The sequence below is a fragment of the Pinus tabuliformis genome, chromosome 6 (assembly GCF_031772625.1).
Source record: "Pinus tabuliformis cultivar Carrire ecotype Pingquan chromosome 6, CPIR1, whole genome shotgun sequence".
Classification (NCBI taxonomy): Eukaryota; Viridiplantae; Streptophyta; class Pinopsida; order Pinales; family Pinaceae; genus Pinus; species Pinus tabuliformis.
The window spans coordinates 1742593599-1742614120 of NC_142292.1; the positions used below are offsets into that span (position 1 = coordinate 1742593599).

Consider the following 20522-nt stretch of genomic DNA (forward strand, 5'->3'; position numbering starts at 1 on the left):
CCCTCAATACCATCTATCTAATAGCATGGGCTTATTACATTATTTCTAACTACTTATGGTCCCTTACATGATACTGGTTAACCACCTTTTTTATTACTATTGCCCATCCAATTATTACATTATTCCCTTGGGTGCCTCCCTTTGTACTCCATATTATCCCACCTAGGTATATTACAGTCTTGACAACCATCATCCACTTTTGAGTGGGATTTTTCAAGCTCTGTTGTCCTCTCAAATTCTTTCTCATCTATGCTCAGATCTGCAACTGATGTCTTTGCTTGTGACATAACCTGCTGCTACATGTCACTCCTCTTTGTGCCAAACTCTACTTCCAAGATCTTCCATGCTTCCCGATGATTCATATAATTGTAAGCTATGAATTTAACTCCTTGATTATTATTATATGGTAATTTTCCAACTCATTAGAGAAATTTTTAAGGAATATTATAAAATAATATTGGAATAAAAAAATAAGATTATATTATGTCATCATGTTTTGGAGGGAAAAAAGAAAAAACTACTTTTTCAACTCATATTTTCAACTTATCTCCATATTATTTTACTCAAATTTTGAGTAAAGGCACTCTTTGGATGTGGAATTTAATTCTGCATCCAAGTAGTACCCATCTTGCATACTTTCAATAGACCCTAATACACGAAAAATGTGAAATACATGAAAAAATGTGATTATAATCATGTTTTTCAATGTATTTCACATTTTTCATGTAGTAGGGTGTATCGAAAGTATATAACATAGGTACTCTTTGGATGCAAAATTAAATTTCACATCCAACAAGTGCTTCTTCTCAAAATTTGACTAAAATCATAGGGAGATAAGTTTAAAATATGAGTTGAAAAAAAAGTATTTTTTTATCATTTTACCATTTTACTCCAAAAATAGTGAATCATAACCATGGTTGACAGCGTCATATTGAATACTACTCATTCTTATAAAGTGGATTTTTGTTGTACATTTTTGTTTTGAGGCCCATTTTTTACCTTAAAATTTATTTAATAGCTTGTAGAAACAAATTTTCCCTCTCTGAACGAAAGCCACATTAACATTTCCTTGGATCAGGTTTGCAAAACAATTCAAACGGGCTAAATCTGAAGGGTATTTATTAAGTTTTTATCGTTACTTATTGTCATTTTTAAAATTTACAGATCATTCACGACATATAGTTTATTTTTTTAATTCAAAATGTGAATCTAACCAATATATTTAATATTTTCCATCCACACATATAAATATATACTTTATTCTATAGGTTGATTATATATGGATTAGAAAAATTATGTTCAACTTTTTCATCACATAATAAAGAGTTTTGATTTTTTTATAAGATAATATTGTAGTTTTATAAGTTAAATAATTAGTTTTACAATGGTTTTCTCATCTTTATTTCCTATAGCTAATTATGCTTATCATCTAGTTCATCATTACTCCAAAGCCAGTCATATTGAACTATATGACTATTCAATTGAAATATATTTCATCTAATTGGTGTCTACTGATTAGTATTAATATATTGGTTTATCTTCCCCTTTCAAATTGGGCTACAAACAAAAAAGCATATTGAGATACAAATGGTTGGTAGGCAAGCATAGAAATCACCTTTTGGATGTCAATCTACTAAACTTTGTTCGCAAGGGATGGTGAAGTCATTACAAAGACTAATTTTTCCAAAAGGAATCAAATTCTCACAATTGTATGCATAAGGTATACATTATGCGTCATTTTCTTCATTTAAATTTTCCAATTGATGGAGGTCCTCTAAACCCTAAAGGGATTCAATAGAATTAAGCTATATCCTTCTCCCCATAGCTACCATGGGGGAGAGGTGTGGAGCCAGAATATGCTCCTTTGTTTTCAACTAGGCTATCTTCTTTATCAATATTGTTTATGGTTGCTTTGAGTATTGTTTACAATTTGGTTTATATATATATATATATATATATATATAATTTCCACTCTCTACCATCTAACCTAATACCATTAAATGAAGGAGAGACATAAGAAGATGATTGGAGTTCGTAAAGGTGTTGGTTTGCGGGAATGATCTACATTTTAAAGTTATGCTTTCATAATCTAACACCCGAGAAAAAGTGATTTCATCCCATTCTGTGAGTATCTTGTTGGATAAACAATTATTCAGGTCCACATCGATATGATTAAAGGTGACAAGACCTTGTGAAATACAATCTCCATCTATTCTAACAAAGTAATGTAGGGAGTTTCCAATAACTTCAAGTTAATTTCAAATACCACAAGTGAGGAGGAAGGTTTGGATGTCTTAAACATATTAGAGTAGTTGTGACAATGATGGAGGTTGGTCAAATTTTAGGAGCCATGGTTAAAGGGGGAGGTTTTTCTCCACCCTAAAAGTAAGTTCCTTCATCGAACACTTTTGGAAGATCCTTCATAGTTTTAAAATTTGCAATTAATAAAACCCATGGAGTAGATGATGAGCTCATAGTAAAGAGTCTTGGTTCTTTCAACCACCCACAAAGTGATAACCCAAATTTCCAAATTCTAATGAAATGATAATAGCCCATTCTTCACTACATCCTCGAAGGAATAGGGATGGGAAGTGGAGGGTGCAGTGAAACCTAAGTCTCCTCCAAAAGGCTTAAAAGTTAATGCATTATCACATCCTTGTTGATGACATAATATGTTATAAGGAAACCTTCAATGAATTAACTTCCCACATATAGCAATCTCTAATGGTTTGGTTGGATATACTCCAGGTTTTGTTGTAATTGAGACATCATATTAGAAATAAAAGCCATGGATTTCATTCACAAAGAGAAGGTTTCCCCTCAAAGGGGCCTCATAATTACTTGAAGTTTTTTACTTGGGGCAAGGTCTGTCAACACTTTGTCCTCATGCATAGGTTGTGAGTAGTGGGTTTGCCTTGTGGCATTTGCATTAGAGAGTTTGGTAAACCTTATGTGTGCATCCAATAGTGTGCTTGATATGAACTTCTCAAATCTGCATAGGTTGTGAGTAGTGGATTTTCCTTGTGGCATTTGCATTGGAGAGTTCAGTAAACCATATATACGCATTCAACAATGTGCTCGAGATGAACTTCTCAAATCTACTATTCCTTTGATGTACCTTACACAGATTATGAATAGTGGATTTGCCTTGTGGTATTTACATTAAAGAGTTTGATAAACCTTATGTGTGAATTCAACAATATGCTCAAGATAAATTTTTCAAATCTACTAGTCAATATACCTTACCAGTACCTTACACCATTAAAAGCAATTGATAATTTAATTTAAATAAATACAAATGGGACAGCTTGCACGACTAAAATGGTTGTTAGCTTTTTAGTAAAACAGGTTGTCTATACTAAACTCTTTTCGATAACTCTTTTCGATTTTATAACTACTTAATAACTACGAGTTGCATAAGTTTCCCTAATCTTATACTAATAGCCTAAGTTTAATTGAAAATGTTTTTTTTTAATAAATCATCAAACCTAAGCTTTCACCGCCCAAAATTCTCGTTGAACCATATGGCTCTGAACTACCGTGTGGCCTATTCTTACTTGTCGATCAACATCCACTAACCAATTTCAATTTCATTAAATGTGGGATGACTTATTTGACATTTTGATTGGGGCCGCACCTTGACTTGGCTACAGCATTCGCATTCCAACGTAGGAGGTATGCTCCCCAAATCTATAAATAATTCTTAAAAGTGATGGTTTGTCGTCTACTACACCCAATTGATTCGGCCCATTCGGGTAATCAAAGTGACTGTTGACCATATATCAAAACCATGAATGATGACACCACGTTAGTCTCACGAAAATACAAACACGGCGCACCGACCTAGACGGTATGTGGAATTTTGAATGGAATCATACTTTGAAAGGTCTTTAAAACCAAAATTCTCTTCATTGATAATTATTACACATGCAGAAAGTGCGAGGACTCTTTCCAAATTTGGTAACATTTCACCTAGAAGTACGGTTATTCAAGTCAATGGTCAACATGATGCCGATTGATTGCCCATTGGATTGTCTCTCACCAGTGTCGGTTTTGAGGACGTATACCAATTAGGAAATACAAGGCTTCCTTGCCATCTGTCTGAAGCCATTCGTTTTAGTCAACGATACACTGAGCGCCATAAATATGTTTCGTAAGTCTCACACAGACGGCACTCGGCTTATTCCTTTTCTTGCAACGAGTTTCCTGGAGTCACAGAAGCTTCAACAACGCACAGGAGATGGAAGCCGACAAAAATAAGGTACTCTCACAAAAATAATGTATTTATTGATGATCTAAATATCAGTACTGAGTCTTACAGAATAGCTTGTAATTCATGCAGATGACTATACTTTTGACCCAGATAAATCGCATGCAAGAGGAGAATCGCAACCTCAATTCTATGTTGAAGTACATGATTAGTAAATATGACGACTTGCATAAACAAATCAAGTATAAGGAAAAACAACGCTTGACGCGCGTTGATGGAAGCCAGGTATTTATGGTTTTGGGAAGCTTATAATTTAGCCTTGGGATTCAATTAGGCTTCAAGAATCTCAGAAGTTTTAATGTTTTTTTCCTTTTGATCTCGTAGATATTCGGTGCAGAACATGGAACTGAAGACAATTTCAATTTCAGAATATTGTCTCCAAGATCTGTTCATACCGACTCCAGGGTTGCGGTTTCCCACCAGGCTTCCGATTCTCATGAACGAGTTCGGGAGAAGGTTGGGAAGAACACCAGATTTATGGACGATCAGCAGCTGCTTTCCAATAAGAGGAAGATAAATCACATGCGGCTGGATCAGTTTCAGAATGGGACGATTAATTCGTCGATGGAGTCACCAAAAGAGAAGCATAAGGCGCTCAGTAACAGATCCGGCGAGCAAACGGCGACCGTGACCAAAAGAATCGTATCCGTGCGGACAAGATGTGACGCATCCGTGGTAATAATTGAATTCGTAGTTCTTATGTGAATGTATAATTATCTGGGGCTAGCCCAACCCATTTAAAGCCGCCGAGTCTGGTATGTTTAACTAGGAATGGAAAGTTGCTCAGAATCAAACCAGGGATTAGATGGGATTATGTATGCACGTTCATTCTTGATTTCCGTCATGTTAAAAAAGGGATTGATGTGATCCATCATAAACAGATAAACGATGGCTGCCGGTGGCGGAAATATGGTCAAAAGTCGACAAGAAACAATCCATGTCCGAAATCTTATTACAGATGTGCTATGGCGCCCAGTTGCCCAGTTAAAAAACAGGTTTGATCTCGTCCTTTTTCAGAAAGAAATCTTCTCTGAATACTCTCATTGCCTATGAAATATATGCAAGACTGTCTGCTAATATAAATATGTTAAAATGATGGCGTATTATGAGCAGGTTCAGAGATGTGCCGAAGACCCCACAATTGTAGTAACAAGCTACGAAGACGAACATACTCATTCTCTGAGTCCTATGGGCGCTGTCGTTGCTATGGACGCTGACTTGTCCAACGGCCTCATTGGTAAGGAGATGAATAGAGAAAATTTTGTTGGAGGAAATCAGTTTATACCCTGCACTGCCAGAATATCGACCTCGAGTCCGTTCCCCACAATCACTCTCGACCTCACAGATAACCGGCTCAATCCATAATTACAGGTGCAGCATCCAGTAATTTAGCGGCAGGAAGCTTTCAACACTTGCCAACAGCGCCTAACGATGAGTCAGGTATTGGATGAGAATTAATGAGTTCACTCATCAATCATGCATTGTGTGGATTTCATAAAGGCAGATTCCAACTTCACTGCAGCCTTGGGTGTAGCCATTATTGGCTCTATGCTCAATATGTGTGCTCCGGTCCAGGGAATGGCCGATTTTCGTCACGGCACGCCATGCGGCGATGTTTCAAGTGAGGAAGTATTCATATAAATATTTGTGAAGAGATCATACATCAGTAGCATTCACATGATTGCCCTCAAATCCTTTACTTGTATGGTAAACAATATATGTTTATGTTTGTTGCTATGTTGGGAGGTATAAGTATGGTGTTAAGGTGCGTTGGGAGGTTTTAAGTGTGGTTTTATAGAATTTCACGTTGATTTTTGGTGAGATTAGTGAAAAGATTTGTGGTTAAATTTTGATTTGTGTTGTTTAAATTAGTTTTTTTTTTTAATTATATGTATATATTTATTTAGCACCCTCAAAAATTATTGGGGCATTTCTATTGTGAAGAGTTCGTCTTTCAAACATGAATCTCTACCTGATTCTAGAAAAATTAGATGGGAAAATAAATTGGAAAACTTTTCCAAAAATCACACTTAAAAACTACTCAAATATATTTGAGGAGAAAGTGATTTTTTTTGGAAGGATTGGTGTGCTCATGCATGTAAGTTGCACATTCAATTATTATAGCCATATAAACAAGATAAATAGCCAAATGCTAATTTATTAAAATTGTAAAACGGTTGACTTTTTTTATTTTTATTATCAAGGGAATATGCTCAACATATGCTTCCTGGGAATGCTTATCAAAAGTTGCAATGTGTTACAAAGTTTGTTAGGTTGCATTGACTTATAATAAATTTAAAAAATTAGATTGGAAGTTTGTTTGATTGCATTGACTTTTAATAAATTTAAAAATTAGATTTGTGCCATGTGACTCGGTTTAAAAAAATAAATTTTTATTCTAATTAGATAGAGAAATTAATATATAAGTGAATCTTATTTAACAAAATATCCGTTTTACAATAAAATGTCTAATTCTTTTTTCTCCTCAGATTAAAATTAACTCATTATATATATATATATATATATATATATATATATAAATCATTTCTCAAATTGCAATAATTTTCTTATTATATTTGTAAATCTTTCACTATATCAACCACAACTAAATCGGCTTAGCTTCCTCTCGGTAGAACGGCCAACACCTCTTTTAGTGCTTCTTTGATTATTTCCTATTTTGTTGTATGAGCGTGAGGACATGTTCTCTCGAAGGTTGTGCTGCTATTTACGAAATTCACTGGGTCTTTTTCTTTGATCTTAGTAGCTTTGTCGGTTAACTTTCCAAAATAACAAAAAAAAATATTGTTTACACTTGAGCTCCCCTTTTCACATGGTGCTTTCTTTTTTTAATTATGTTTCTTTCAATAAATTATTTATTTAATTATAAAAAATAGTTTTAAAAGTTTAAATTTATTTAAAATAATAATTCAAATTTATTTTAAAACTTTAATTTACAAAATTAATAATATAAATTTAAAAAAATAAAAAATAAGTTAATTTTAAAATATAAATATTAAATATTAAAAAAAATCTGGGTTTTCAATCATTATTAATATTTGTATAATTTAGATTTTTGTGATCCATATTACTTGTAACAGCATTTTTAGTAAAAATCACATAAAATAAAATAGCGTCGTATTCGGGACAAGATTAAACCACACTGGTTAGTACTAGATTTTGTTTTATGTGATTTTTACCGGAAATGCTGTTACAAACTATTAATATTCTCACAACTAATTTATATTGTTCAATATCTATTGTATTTATCTATGAGATAGATTATGTGAATGTAAAATAGAGTGAACGCCTTGTATTTCTATTTTGAAACTATAAGTTGAAAGCACTTTTATTGTCATTAGTTTCATTTTTATTAGTTTGATATACTGTATGTTTTTATCACCTTATCACCTTAAATATATCACATAGTTTATTTTTCTATAGTATTATTATTTATTATATAATCATTTTATTGATTATAAGTACTCAATTATATGAATGGTAAGATAGAGTGAACACCTTATATTCTTCGGTGAAACAGTTAGAAACATACTCTATATATTCTTCGGTGAAAGAGTTCTGAGGCTCGGTGAAAGAGTTAAACATGTACTCTATATATACTTCAGTGAAAGAGTTCTGAGGCTCGGTGAAAGAGTTAAACACATACTTTATATATTCTTCGCATATATTCTTCGCTGAAAGAGTTCTGAGGCTCGATGAAAGAGTTAAAAATGTACTCTATATATTCTTCGCATATATTCTTTGGTCTGCGGGCTGCGGTGGGCACGAGCGATCTGCAGTCAAGTTTGCTTATATTAGGTGCACACATTGCTTATCCTTTTCTTTTTCTAATACATATTTGCTCAAATAATTTCAAGTATGAATATTTCACCACAGTTACCAAAGATTACCAAGGGTAGACCTAGCACAGGTACTCTACAAGGTCTTTATAAGTATATAGAGTCTTTAGAGAAATGTAGAGAAGAAAGAGAAGCCAAGCTACAAAAAGAGTTAAAAGCCATGCTAGAAAATAAATTTGCATCTCTTGAAGACACGATCCAAAAACAAATAAAAATTAAAATAAAACTACTGGAGAATAAAATGGAGGCAATGGAGACTAGATTGCAGGTTATAGAAAAACAAAACCAAGATACTAACCAACTATCCCAGCAAGGAGATGCTGATACTTTAGAGAGTCTTAAAATGAAAGACATGATTAAAGAACTAGAAGAAAAAGTTAATAACCGCCTCACCCTAAATAATGTGGTAGATAAGTTAGATATCAAACCAATTAAAGATGAAATGAAAAAATTAATAGAATTAGACCACGAACGTAACAAAAGGGCCTTGAACCTTATAATCTTTGGTTTAAAAGAGGAAGTAGATGATGATACTTTAGCCTTAGCCTAGATAGAATTACATAATATATTACAAATTGAAACAATGTGTCTCACAGAAGCAACAAGGTTGGGGAAATTAACCGAGAATAAAGGAAGACTAATCCGCATAAAGGTGAGCTCCACTGATCATAAGTATGACATACTTAGTAAAACCTCAAGTCTAAAACTCTTCTGGATTTGCTCAATATTTCTCCATGATTCTCTGGAGATGCTGCAACCCCATTTAAATAAATAAATATATATATCATTTTTCAAATTGGAATAATTTTTTTATTATATTTATAAATCTTTTACTATATCAACCACAACTAAATCGGCTTAGCTTCCTCTCGGTAGAACGGCCAACACCTCTTTTAGTGCTTCTTTGATTATTTCCTATTTTGTTGTATGAGCGTGAGGACATGTTCTCTCGAAGGTTGTGCTGCTATTTACGAAATTCACTGGGTCTTTTTCTTTGATCTTAGTAGATTTGTCGGTTAACTTTCCAAAATAACAAAAAAAAATATTGTTTACACTCAAGCTCCCCTTTTCACACTGGTGCTTTCTTTTTATTGATTATGTTTTTTTTCAATAAATTATTTATTTAATTATAAAAAATAGTTTTAAAAGTTTAAATTTATTTAAAAATAATAATTCAAATTTATTTAAAAATTTTAATTTACAAAATTAATATTATAAATTTAAAAAAATAAAAAATAAGTTAATTATAAAATATAAATATTAAATATTAAAAAAAATCTAGGTTTTCAATCATTATTAATATTTGTATAATTTAGAATTTTGTGATCCATATTACTCGTAACAGTATTTTTGGTAAAAATCACATAAAATAAAATAGTGTCGTCTTCGGGATAAGATTAAACCACACTGGTTAATACTAGATTTTACTTTATGTGATTTTTACCGGAAATGCTATTACAAACTATTAATATTCTCAGAACTAATTTATATTGTTCAATATCTATTGTATTTATCTATGAGATAGATTATGTGAATGGTAAAATAGAGTGAACACCTTGTATTTCTATTTTGAAACTATAAGTTGAAAGCACTTTTATTGTCATTAGTTTCATTTTTATTAGTTTGATATACTGTATGTTTTTATCACCTTAAATATATCACATAGTTTATTTTTCTATAGTATTATTATTTATTATATAATCATTTTATTGATTATAAGTACTCAATTATATGAATGGTAAGATAGAGTGAACACCTTATATTCTTTGCATATATTCTTCTCATATATTCTTTGGTGAAAGAGTTCTGAGGCTCGGTGAAAGAGTTAAACACGTACTTTATATATTCTTCACATATATTCTTCGGTGAAAGAGTTAAAAACATACTCTATATATTCTTCGGTGAAAGAGTTCTGAGGCTGGTGAAAGAGTTAAACTTGTACTCTATATATACTTCGGTGAAAGAGTTCTGAGGCTTGGTGAAAGAGCTAAACACGTAATTTATATATTCTTCGCATATATTCTTCGCTAAAAGAGTTTTGAGGCTCGGTGAAAGAGTTAAAAATGTACTTTATATATTCTTCGCATATATTCTTCGGTCTACGGGCTGTGGTGGGCACGGGCGATCTGCAGTCAAGTTTGCTTATATTAGGTGCGCACATTCCTTATCCTTTTCTTTTTTTAATACATATTTGCTCATATAATTTCAAGTATGAATATTTCATCGCAGTTACCAAAGATTACCAAGGGTAGACCTAGCACAGTTACTCTATAAGGCCTTTATAAGTATATAGAGTCTTTAGAGAAACGTAGAGAAGAAAGAGAAGCCAAGCTACAAAAAGAGTTAGAAGCCATGCTAGGAAATAAATTTGCATCTCTTGAAGACACGATCCAAAAACAAATAGAAATTAAAATAGAACTACTGGAGAATAAAATGGAGGCAATGGAGACTAGATTGCAGGTTATAGAAAAACAAAACCAAGATACTAACCAACCATCTCAGCAAGGAGATGCTGATACTTTAGAGAGCCTTAAAATGAAAGACATGATTAAAGAACTAGAAGAAAAAGTTAATAACCGCCTCACCCTAAATAATGTGGTAGATAAGTTAGATATCAAACCAATTAAAGATGAAATGAAAAAATTAATAGAATTAGACCACGAACGTAACAAAAGGGCCTTGAACCTTATAATCTTTGGTTTAAAAGAGGAAGTAGATGAGGATACTTTAGACTTAGCCTAGATAGAATTACATAATATATTACAAATTGAAACAATGTGTCTCACAGAAGCAACACGGTTGGGGAAATTAACCGAGAATAAAGGAAGACTAATCCGCATAAAGGTGAGCTCCACTGATCATAAGTACGACATACTTAGTAAAACCTCAAGTCTAAAAGGAACGGGAATATTCATAAATGAAGATCTCATTCCAGAAGATCAAGCAGAATTAAGAAAGGAGGTTCAAAAGGTAAAAGAAGCTAGAAAGGAAGGAAAATGGGCAATAATCAGAAATAGAAAAGCCTTTATTCGATATAGAAACCAAAAAGATAGTGATCAATAGAAATTAAACATGCTCCGGATCCTTTCTTGGAACTGTCAGGGCTTCCCATGGAACAAAGGCCCCAAGCTAAGTCGGATTTCAAATGATGTTGATATTATTTTGCTTGTTGAAACTTGGGAGCATGAAGAATCTAAGGTCCCTAACATAGATGGCTTTACGCTATGGTCTACCTGGAACAAGAGATCCTCCCATAGAGGCATTGGGGGAATAGCTTGTTACATTAAGAAGAACATCTCCCCCATGCTAGGATTTATAAAAACGACCCTCACAACCAATATAGTTGGATAGAGATTAGAGACATTAATAATAAAAAGTCCTACATAGTAATATGTTATTTCCACCCCATCAATTCTAACTTCTATAAGAAGAAAAATCTAGATAAAACTAACCCTTACAATGGTTTAGAGAATGATATTTCTAGCGTAAGGAATGACGGTAATATCCTTTTAATAGGTGACTTTAATGCTCGAACTTCAAACAACCAAGCTATTATTCTAAGCAGTCATTCCAACCCTAATCCTCTTTGGTTAGATGAAGAGCCTACTCTGGCTAGTACGTACAAAAGGAGCTCTGAAGAGCTCAGGGAAAATCTGTTTGGGTCGGAGCTAGTCAAGCTCTGTAGTGCTCAGGATCTCATAATTTGCAACGGTCTAAAGAAGTGGCCCAATTCCAGCAAGATGACCTGCATCCATGGACTTGGTAGCAGCGTGGTAGACTACATTATTTCTGATCTCCCCTTATACAACGAAATAATAAATTTTGACATCTTAAATGACCACAAACGTAACTCTGATCATAGGCCTTTACTTATAACTCTCAATTTTTCATGCATAGAGTTCCCACAGAAAATAATACTTACAGCCAAAAGAACTTAATATTTGATAGAAATAAAAATGATCTCTTTCTAAATGAATTAAAAACTAATTTGCTTCCTTTATCTAGTGTAGACAACATAGAAGACCTCTATCATAATTTTACTACAACCCTCTCATATTCTATTAACAATTTCTCAATTGAAGTTTCAAATAATAAAAGAAATAGCAAAACCAATCCATGGTATGACAAAGATTGTAAAAGTGCGAGGACAGCAATTAAGGAAGCTGTTGATGAATCTCTTAAAATGGACAAGATAAAAATATACAAAACCATAACTAAAAGGAAAAAGAGGCAGTACATTCATCAAAGACAGGAGAATCACTTACACCTCTCTAAGGTAGCTCCTAAGAAATTTTGGAGGCAGATTCTGACTAGGAAGACTAAAGATAATAATAAAATTGCTCTTCACAATTGGAATTCCTATCTTAAAAAGTTTTATGAATCTCCAAATGTAATGGATAATTTGGAAACCTTGCTCACAAAGAAAGAGGTTTTCTCTTTAGAAGACATTAAGTTTGGGGTTAATCACCTCGCTAATAGGAAAGTTAAGGACATTGAAGGTTACCGGGTGGAAATCTTAAAAATTGGAGGTCCTGTCCTCATCCCCCATATCCACAAGCTTTTCAATCAAGCAATCAAGCAAGGGTTCCATAAACCTTGGACTGATAGCCTCATTATCCTTATTTTTAAAAGTGGGGATACAAATAACACCTCTAATTACCGGACAATTATGATCAGCCCTCTCTTAGCCAAGTTATATGGTAGTATTTTGGAAAAGAAGTTAAGCATATGACTTGAAAGTGAAGGTAAGCGGGCTAAAGGCCAAGCAGGTTTCAGAAGGCATCACTCAACAATAGACCACCTCATTATGCTTAGGATCATTGCGGAGGAATGTCGTAAAGATAAATCCAATTTATTTTGTTGCTTTGTGGACTTTAGAAAAGCTTTTGATATAGTTCCTAGATACAACCTTTGGAATAGATTAGAAGAGCTAATGGTTCCTCTCCAGTTGAGAGCTGCCGCTATAAGGTTATACGAGAATTTAATTGCCAAGATAAAGAGCAATGAGGGGTGGCCAAAAGATATTAAGTGTAACATCGGAGTTAAACAAGGTTGCCCCCTCTCCCCTATCCTATTTGGAATTTACATCGATAAGCTCGAAGGCTATTTAGAGGAAGCAGGATGTGATGGCACGATCTTAGCTGGGATAGTCGTCATCCTTCTTCTCTATGCTGACGATGTTGTTCTTTTGGCAAGGTGCCCATCTGATCTTGATAAGAAACTCAGGCTTCTTAAGGATTTCTGCTCTACCATGGGTATGACTGTTAACACTGACAAAACAAAAGTTATGATTATCAAATACAAGAAGGACACTTACGCTAATTTTATGTATGACAATAATAACTTGGAGGAAGTGTATTCTTACAAGTACCTAGGAATTGATATTCATCAAAAGCTCAACTGGAACCATAGCATTGAGAAAAGGATTAATGGGGGGTGGAAAGCTTATTTTGGTCTTGAAAATAATTGTAAAACATCAAACCTCATAATGTGGGATAAAAGGAAGTTCCTCTTTGAAACTTTAGTAATTGTTGTTATCTTATATGGCTGTGAGGCTTGGTGTTGCAGCATCTCCAGAGAATCATGGAGAAAGATTGAGCAAATCCAAAAGAGTTTTATAAATTATAACCTGAAAATTAAAAGTAATACACCCTATCTTATTCTCCTTATAGAAGCAGGTATTTCCCCTATTGAGAGCCTAGCTATGATTAGGTTTCTACTGTACAAGCACAAACTCAATAACATAGACGATCATAGACTTCCTAAGATAGCTTTAAATTCCAGCCAAAACCACCTAAGGCTCAATCGGGGGTGGCATAAAGACACAAGGGCTTGGTTAAACTATTGGGAGATCAACGAGAATGATGCATTGCAAAACATAAATAACATTAAAGATATTGTTACTTCTAAGTTCAAAGAAAAAATGTGGTGTGAGAAAGATTTAGCGGCTAAAAGAAAATTAAGTTATTATAGGAAGGTCATCAACCCCACCCTAGAAGATCAAAAGTATCTCTCTATTTTAACTAGCTCAAAGAAGAAAATTAATATAGCAAAGATTAGAACGAATTCTCATGAGCTCCATAGTGAAACAGATCGTTGGGAAGTTCCTAAAACGTCATGGATGGAAAGAATCTACCATATATGTGATAATAGGAACATCGAGGATGAAAACCACTTCCTCTTAGAATGCCCTGCGTACAACCACATTAGATCTCAGTTTCACAATCTTTGTTACAATACTCAAATTCCTAGCCTTTTACAAAGTCAAAATTATAGTGAGCTCGAGAGGCTTCTCTCCAAGCTTTTTGAGCATAGGAATAAAATCTTAAATCAAAATAAATAATTTGTTTCTTTAGGTCCGATAGACCAATGTTTGGTCTCAGTGGACGTTAACCATCATCATTTCTATTTCGAAACTATAAGTTGAAAGCACTTTTGTTGTTATTAGTTCTATTTTTATTAGTTTGGTATACTGTATGTTTTTATTACCTTAAATCCATCACATAGTTTATTTTCCCGTAGTATTATTATTTATTATATAACTATTTTACTGATTATAAGTATTATTTTAAATGTTATTTAATGAAATTTTCCAGAAAATAGAAATTTCAATTCGTAACTTTTTAATAAGAAAAAAAATTATATTTAATATTTTGTACGAAATCAAATGATACATATAATCTTATTTTTAACTACAAAACTATTAATCAAAATCACAAGTAATCTTTATTTAAGAAGTATTTCTACATATCACACTCATAAATCAAAACAAATAACAACCACATAAAATTGTGTAACACAAAATAATAAATTAGTTTGATAAACAACACAAGAAAAGAATTAGGCAACCAAACATCCTTTGGAGCACACCAAAATTACACATTTCTTGGTCTATAATTATCTATAATTAAATGTACATACTAGGACAACCATATAGGTTACATGGTTGATAAAGTTCTATAAGTTAAGTGGTTGATGAACTCCCATACACTTAGCACACCAACATAGACAATAAGGTTGTTAGGAATTCAAATTCTAAGGTTCTAATTCAGCTAAATCGCTAAAAAATATTTTTAATAACACAAATAATTATAAATATGCATTTATAAAATCTAATGAAATAAATGTAATCACAACCTTTCATTAAATAATGATGACGAAGAATATTCGTTTTATTAAATATTAAACATAAAAGTAATGGTTGGAATAAAAATCTCTAAAATTTTGCATCGTCTTTTCAAAATAGACACACATAAAAATATTTCAATTACCTTATAATAAGTGACCTTCATTTTTATCATTTCATCCATACTCATGATTGGACATTGAGCAGATAAATATTGAGCCTTGGGATGAGTTGCATATTTGTAAGATATAAGATTGAAACTACATCGTGTTCCACACTTATCATTTTTTATTCAAATAATTGGGATGAATTCTCAATGTTTGCATTCATAAATTAGGAACCGCTAAGAAGAAATAATCCCTAAATGGTGTTCCAAACGAAGGGTAATGACCACCATAAAATTAGGTCTAATCACCCACAATGAAATCATACAACCATCAAGACATTTGATAGCATATTAGAAATTACCATGGGTTCCAAAACTACATTTGTGAACACCTCATTCAACATCATCTTTAAAAGGGGGATGGCCCTCTAAGCTTTGTAAAAAAACGTTGTTGGAATGCACACGAAAATTGGATGATAAGTGGGAGATGCTTTTCTAATTAATATGATACATATAAATGCATCATGTTATGGTCTTTGGATTCATCTTTTAATGTTTCTTAGACTCTTGGTGGCTACTCAAGCTCATTTGTGACTTTTCTCCTTCTTGCTCAATTGGATAATACAATTTACCATAATAGGTTTCTACACCCCCAACCTTAATATGAAGGGGTGTATGTGAGTCCAATCAAAGAGCTAAAATATGGAAGTGGACAACTGTCAATGATTGAATGTGCTTTTTGAATATGGTGGTCTAAGGAAGACCATAAACCAAATGGGTAGTAGAAGCTAAAGTCTTCTACTAAATGATGGTTTAAGTGTTACCACCAATTGTCGAACTCAAATTAAAGTAATTCCTTCTTTCTCAACTGGATAATACAATTTACCATAATAGGTTTTCAACGCCCCCAACCTTAATATGAAGGGGTGTATGTGAGTCCAATCAAAGAAATATATGGAAGTGGACAACTGTCAATGATTGAATGCGCCTTTTGAATATGGTGGTCTAAGGAAGACCATAAAACAAACGGGTAGTAGAAACCAAAGTCTTCTACTAAATGATGGTTTAAGCCTTACCACCAATTTTGGAACTCAACTTAAAGCAATTATTGGAATAATTCCTAATTTAGCTAGAAAATAATGTATTTTTTGAAATGGAAGTGCTTTAAGATGATGGTTTAAAGATGACTACAAAATAATTAAATGGAAGAGATGGTGCTTTAATGAAAACAAAAACTATTGTCTAGGAAAAGTTGTAAATCTTATACTAAATGGTGGTTTAAATATGACCATAAACCAAATCCTACTCTTGGAACATGACTCTTGCTCTAATTAGCTATGACTTTGGATTTGATTGAATTTGGTTCTAGCTAATAATCTAGTTATAGTTGTGGCTTAGGATTTATTGTTTCTATTAGATTGATAAAAATTCAAAAATTAAAGCTTGATTGTTAAGCATCAATATTCCCACCTATCAAAGACACTGTGAGAAGTTGAAAGTATCTCTTTTGTAAGATATGTTAATACTAGAGAATGAATTATTTTGTATGACTGATATATCCTCTTGGTTGTTGATGGTCATTGCCAAGAATAAATCCACATATAATGAATATTTATTCATGAAAGATTCTTGCATCTGGATTATATATATATATATATATATATATATATATATGAATGACCATTATGTTTTCCACAATGGTCACAAGGATGAATATTAAAACATTGATCCTCCACATGGCCAACTTGATGATAATCTTTACATTTAGGAATGTGGTCTTGAAGTGGAGCAAGAGAAGATGAACTTTCTTGAAGGAACTAAACACTTTAGAATTGAATTGGTTTTGAATAGTTTGGAATATGAAAATTACTTCCTTTTCATATCCAATATACTGATTCGGTGACCTCTTGGAAAGTGCAAGTGGAACTTGAGTATGACAAAATTTTGTTGGAAATAATACTAAGAGGGGGGGTGAATCAGTATTATTTAATCTATCATTTTTCATTTCACAATTAGATTTGTATACGCTACTTAAGCTATGGGAAACTGTGTATATACGCTACTGTGTCTAAAGCAACCAGCGTATATCAGTAAATTTATGATTCATTAAATGTTGATCTTTAATCAGTGCATCAAAACTTCATTAACGATAAGAACAGTAAACAGGTGCAGTAAAACAGAATAGATCATGACACATATGGACACAAGATATAAGGTGGAAACCCGATGTGGGTGAAAACCACTTGCTACAATTCGTCTCTATCTTATTTTAAAAAGAAACTTCTTTTTACAATGTTTCCATACTGGTGCAGTCTTATACCAGTACGCAGGCTTCTACCTGCAAAAGGCTACAACCTTCTCTCGTTCTCCAGCTTCTCCTGGAAGGGAGCTACAACCCCCTTAGCTCTTGTTATAGCTGAGGTACTAGTACATAGGTGCTGACCTACAGAAGGCTACAACCTTCTCTTTCCTTCCAGGGACCATGTTTCATAAATTTTCAGACTGGATCCATCAATAACAACAATCAAACATCAAATACATCTGCATCAACCAATCTCCTTTGCTTCAATCAAAACTGAATCAAACAATTACTTCTCTGAATGTTGTAACCAGACTACATTGACAGTAACTAGAAACTAATCCTGAACCCAGAACACTGCAGCAATAAACAGAAGTGGCTTAAGACATATTTCATGAGACGTACGCTACTTCAATATGTATAGCCTACGTACATACACTTCTGTATTAAGACCAACCAGCATATACAATGCTTTGACTTACTGAACCAGCGTGTATACACGCCTCTGCAGTGCCGAACCTGCGTTTAGATCTATACAAGATAATTTACCCTTTTCACTTATTCAGACATGAGTTATACCCAGATTATTAGATTTATAGATCAAGTCATGCGCCAAATATAACAGATCAAAATCACACAAAGATACTACTATTCAAGCCTTAAGATCTTGACCCAACAATAGAACTTATCCTTCTTCTCGCACTTAGGTTCCTCCTTTGTTCAGATCCAGCTATGCACCATAACCCAAATCTAGATCTTTCTCTTCATAAGATATTCAATACTTTAGTGAATGCCTTTGCCTAATGATCTCCTTCCCCTTTTATAGTCTTAGGCCTTTCTTAATACCACGGTCCAAAACCATAAAGAATCAATACCATGGACCCAATAATGGGGTTCAACACTTCGGACGAGATACCATGGTCCAAAACCATAGGTCCAAATACCAAGGACTAAATACCACGGACGAAAAATAAGTTTTCACACATGTACACACTTTTATTTGCATGAAAGTGCATGCATATGTATACACGCCTTTTGAACGTCGATCCCACGTGTATACGCGACTTGGTTAAGAGGAACCTGCATATAAATATTTTTCCTTCATTCTGAGAGCCTGAACTATGATCTGTCATCTAAGTGAGTTGCCATCAAGGACAACACCTATGTCATAGCGCCAAACCTGTGTCATAATGCCAAAAATCTCCCCCTTTGGACTTGATGGCAACCCCAAGTCACTCAAAGTCATTCTCCCCCTTTGTCATCAAGTGCAAAGGGTTATGCTCCCCCTAAGTACATAAACCTATGCTCTGTTGTGTTGTCCATGCTCCCCCTGACTGTAGGCAAGGTCTGCAAGAAGATGTTCTATAAGAAGAAACATGACTTTATACATCATAAATGCCCTTCCTATCGCCAAAGACTCATACATACATCCATCTCCCAACCAAGTGGGGATACACCAAAAGTTTACACATGATAAAACAAGAATATTACATCATTCATCCCAAGCATAGTGGGGAAACCAACATAGGCCGTTACATGACCTTCATGATAAAAGAAATACATGACATAGAGACTAAATATCTAAGACAAGACTATTATAGTCATCATCAACTAACATCAGCAGCATCTGTCAATCATCATCAAAACCAGCAACCATGATCTCCCTCTGCACCTGTTCCACCTGAAAAATGAACCAAAAAACTTCTAAGATAATGCCAACAATGCATTATTAGAAGTATATGCTCCCCCTGAACCTGTTCCAGATGGTCTCTGTCAGACCCATATCAGACTCTTTTCATCCTAAGTCTGGCCCCACTATTTGTCTTCAAACCAACATATACGCGACTGTACCCACAAAAACTAGCTTCTGTACGCGGATACGCTTCATGAAACTCGCGTATAGCCACTATTCTCTGAAACGGATAATTTCAACAGCAAAATGATGCATCAACTACTCCCAGCTTCTATTTGAGGTATTCAAATGTCTCCCTGGGTAGCGGTTTGGTGAATATATCAGCAACCTGTTACTTTGAGGGAACATACTCCAATTTGACCTTATGTTCAAGCACTTGTTCCTGGAGAAAATGATATTTGATAGGTATGTGCTTGGTCTTCGAATGCATGACTGGATTCTTTGAAATACTGATTGCACTTGTATTATCACAAAAAATGGATATAGGTGGAGTACAAGTGATTTGAATGTCTTACAATGTTTGCATCATCCAAAGGAGTTGTGTGCAGCAAGATGTAGCAGCCACATATTCTGCTTCAGCTGTAGATAATGCAATTGAACTTTGCCTCTTGCTGAACCAAGATACTAATCTGGAACCCATAAAGAATGAACCACCACTAGTGCTTTTTATGTCATCCACTCTTCCTGCCCAATCTACATTTGTATATGCATGAAGTGTGAGATCTGTATCTCTAGGATACCATAAGCCATAGTTTTGAGTTCCCTGAAGATACTTGAAAATTCTCTTAACTTCTTGAAGATGAGTTTCCTTTGGATTTGCCTGAAATCTTCCAACTATTCCCACTGCATGCATGATGTCTGGTCAGGTACCTGTTAGATAGAGCAGACTACCAATCATGGATCTATAGGTTTCTTGATGTACTACTACTGATTCATTATTTGCGCTGAGGTTGCATCCTGTTACCATAGGAATACATACTGGTTTCGAATCCTCCATCCCATATTTCTTCAGGATCTTCTTGAGGTATTTGGTTTGTGATAGAAAAATAACATCTTTGTTTTGTTGGACTTGTAAACCAAGAAAATATGTGAGCTCACCAAGCAGGGACATTTCAAATTCTTTTTGTATCACCAAGGTAAAGTTTTGACTCATGTCTTCTTCATTGCTACC

The 20522-nt window shown here is 33.8% G+C and overlaps 1 protein-coding gene across 1 annotated transcript; it reads left to right on the forward strand.

Annotated features, from left to right (window-relative positions):
- Positions 1–4484: 4484 nt before the first annotated feature.
- On the forward strand, positions 4485–6035 carry LOC149265873 (putative WRKY transcription factor 31). The gene is made up of 4 exons (XM_089406264.1): positions 4485–4490; positions 4595–4945; positions 5152–5265; positions 5384–6035. Exons 1-4 carry the CDS (start codon positions 4485–4487, stop codon positions 5633–5635), a joined length of 723 nt encoding a protein of 240 aa, XP_089262390.1. The 3' UTR covers positions 5636–6035.
- Positions 6036–20522: the final 14487 nt, after the last annotated feature.

Coding starts and splice junctions, on each gene's coding strand:
- LOC149265873 (XM_089406264.1), top strand. Junction 4,946..5,151: donor CAAGATGTGACGCATCCGTG/GTAATAATTGAA, acceptor CATCATAAACAG/ATAAACGATGGCTGCCGGTG. Junction 5,266..5,383: donor GTTGCCCAGTTAAAAAACAG/GTTTGATCTCGT, acceptor TATTATGAGCAG/GTTCAGAGATGTGCCGAAGA.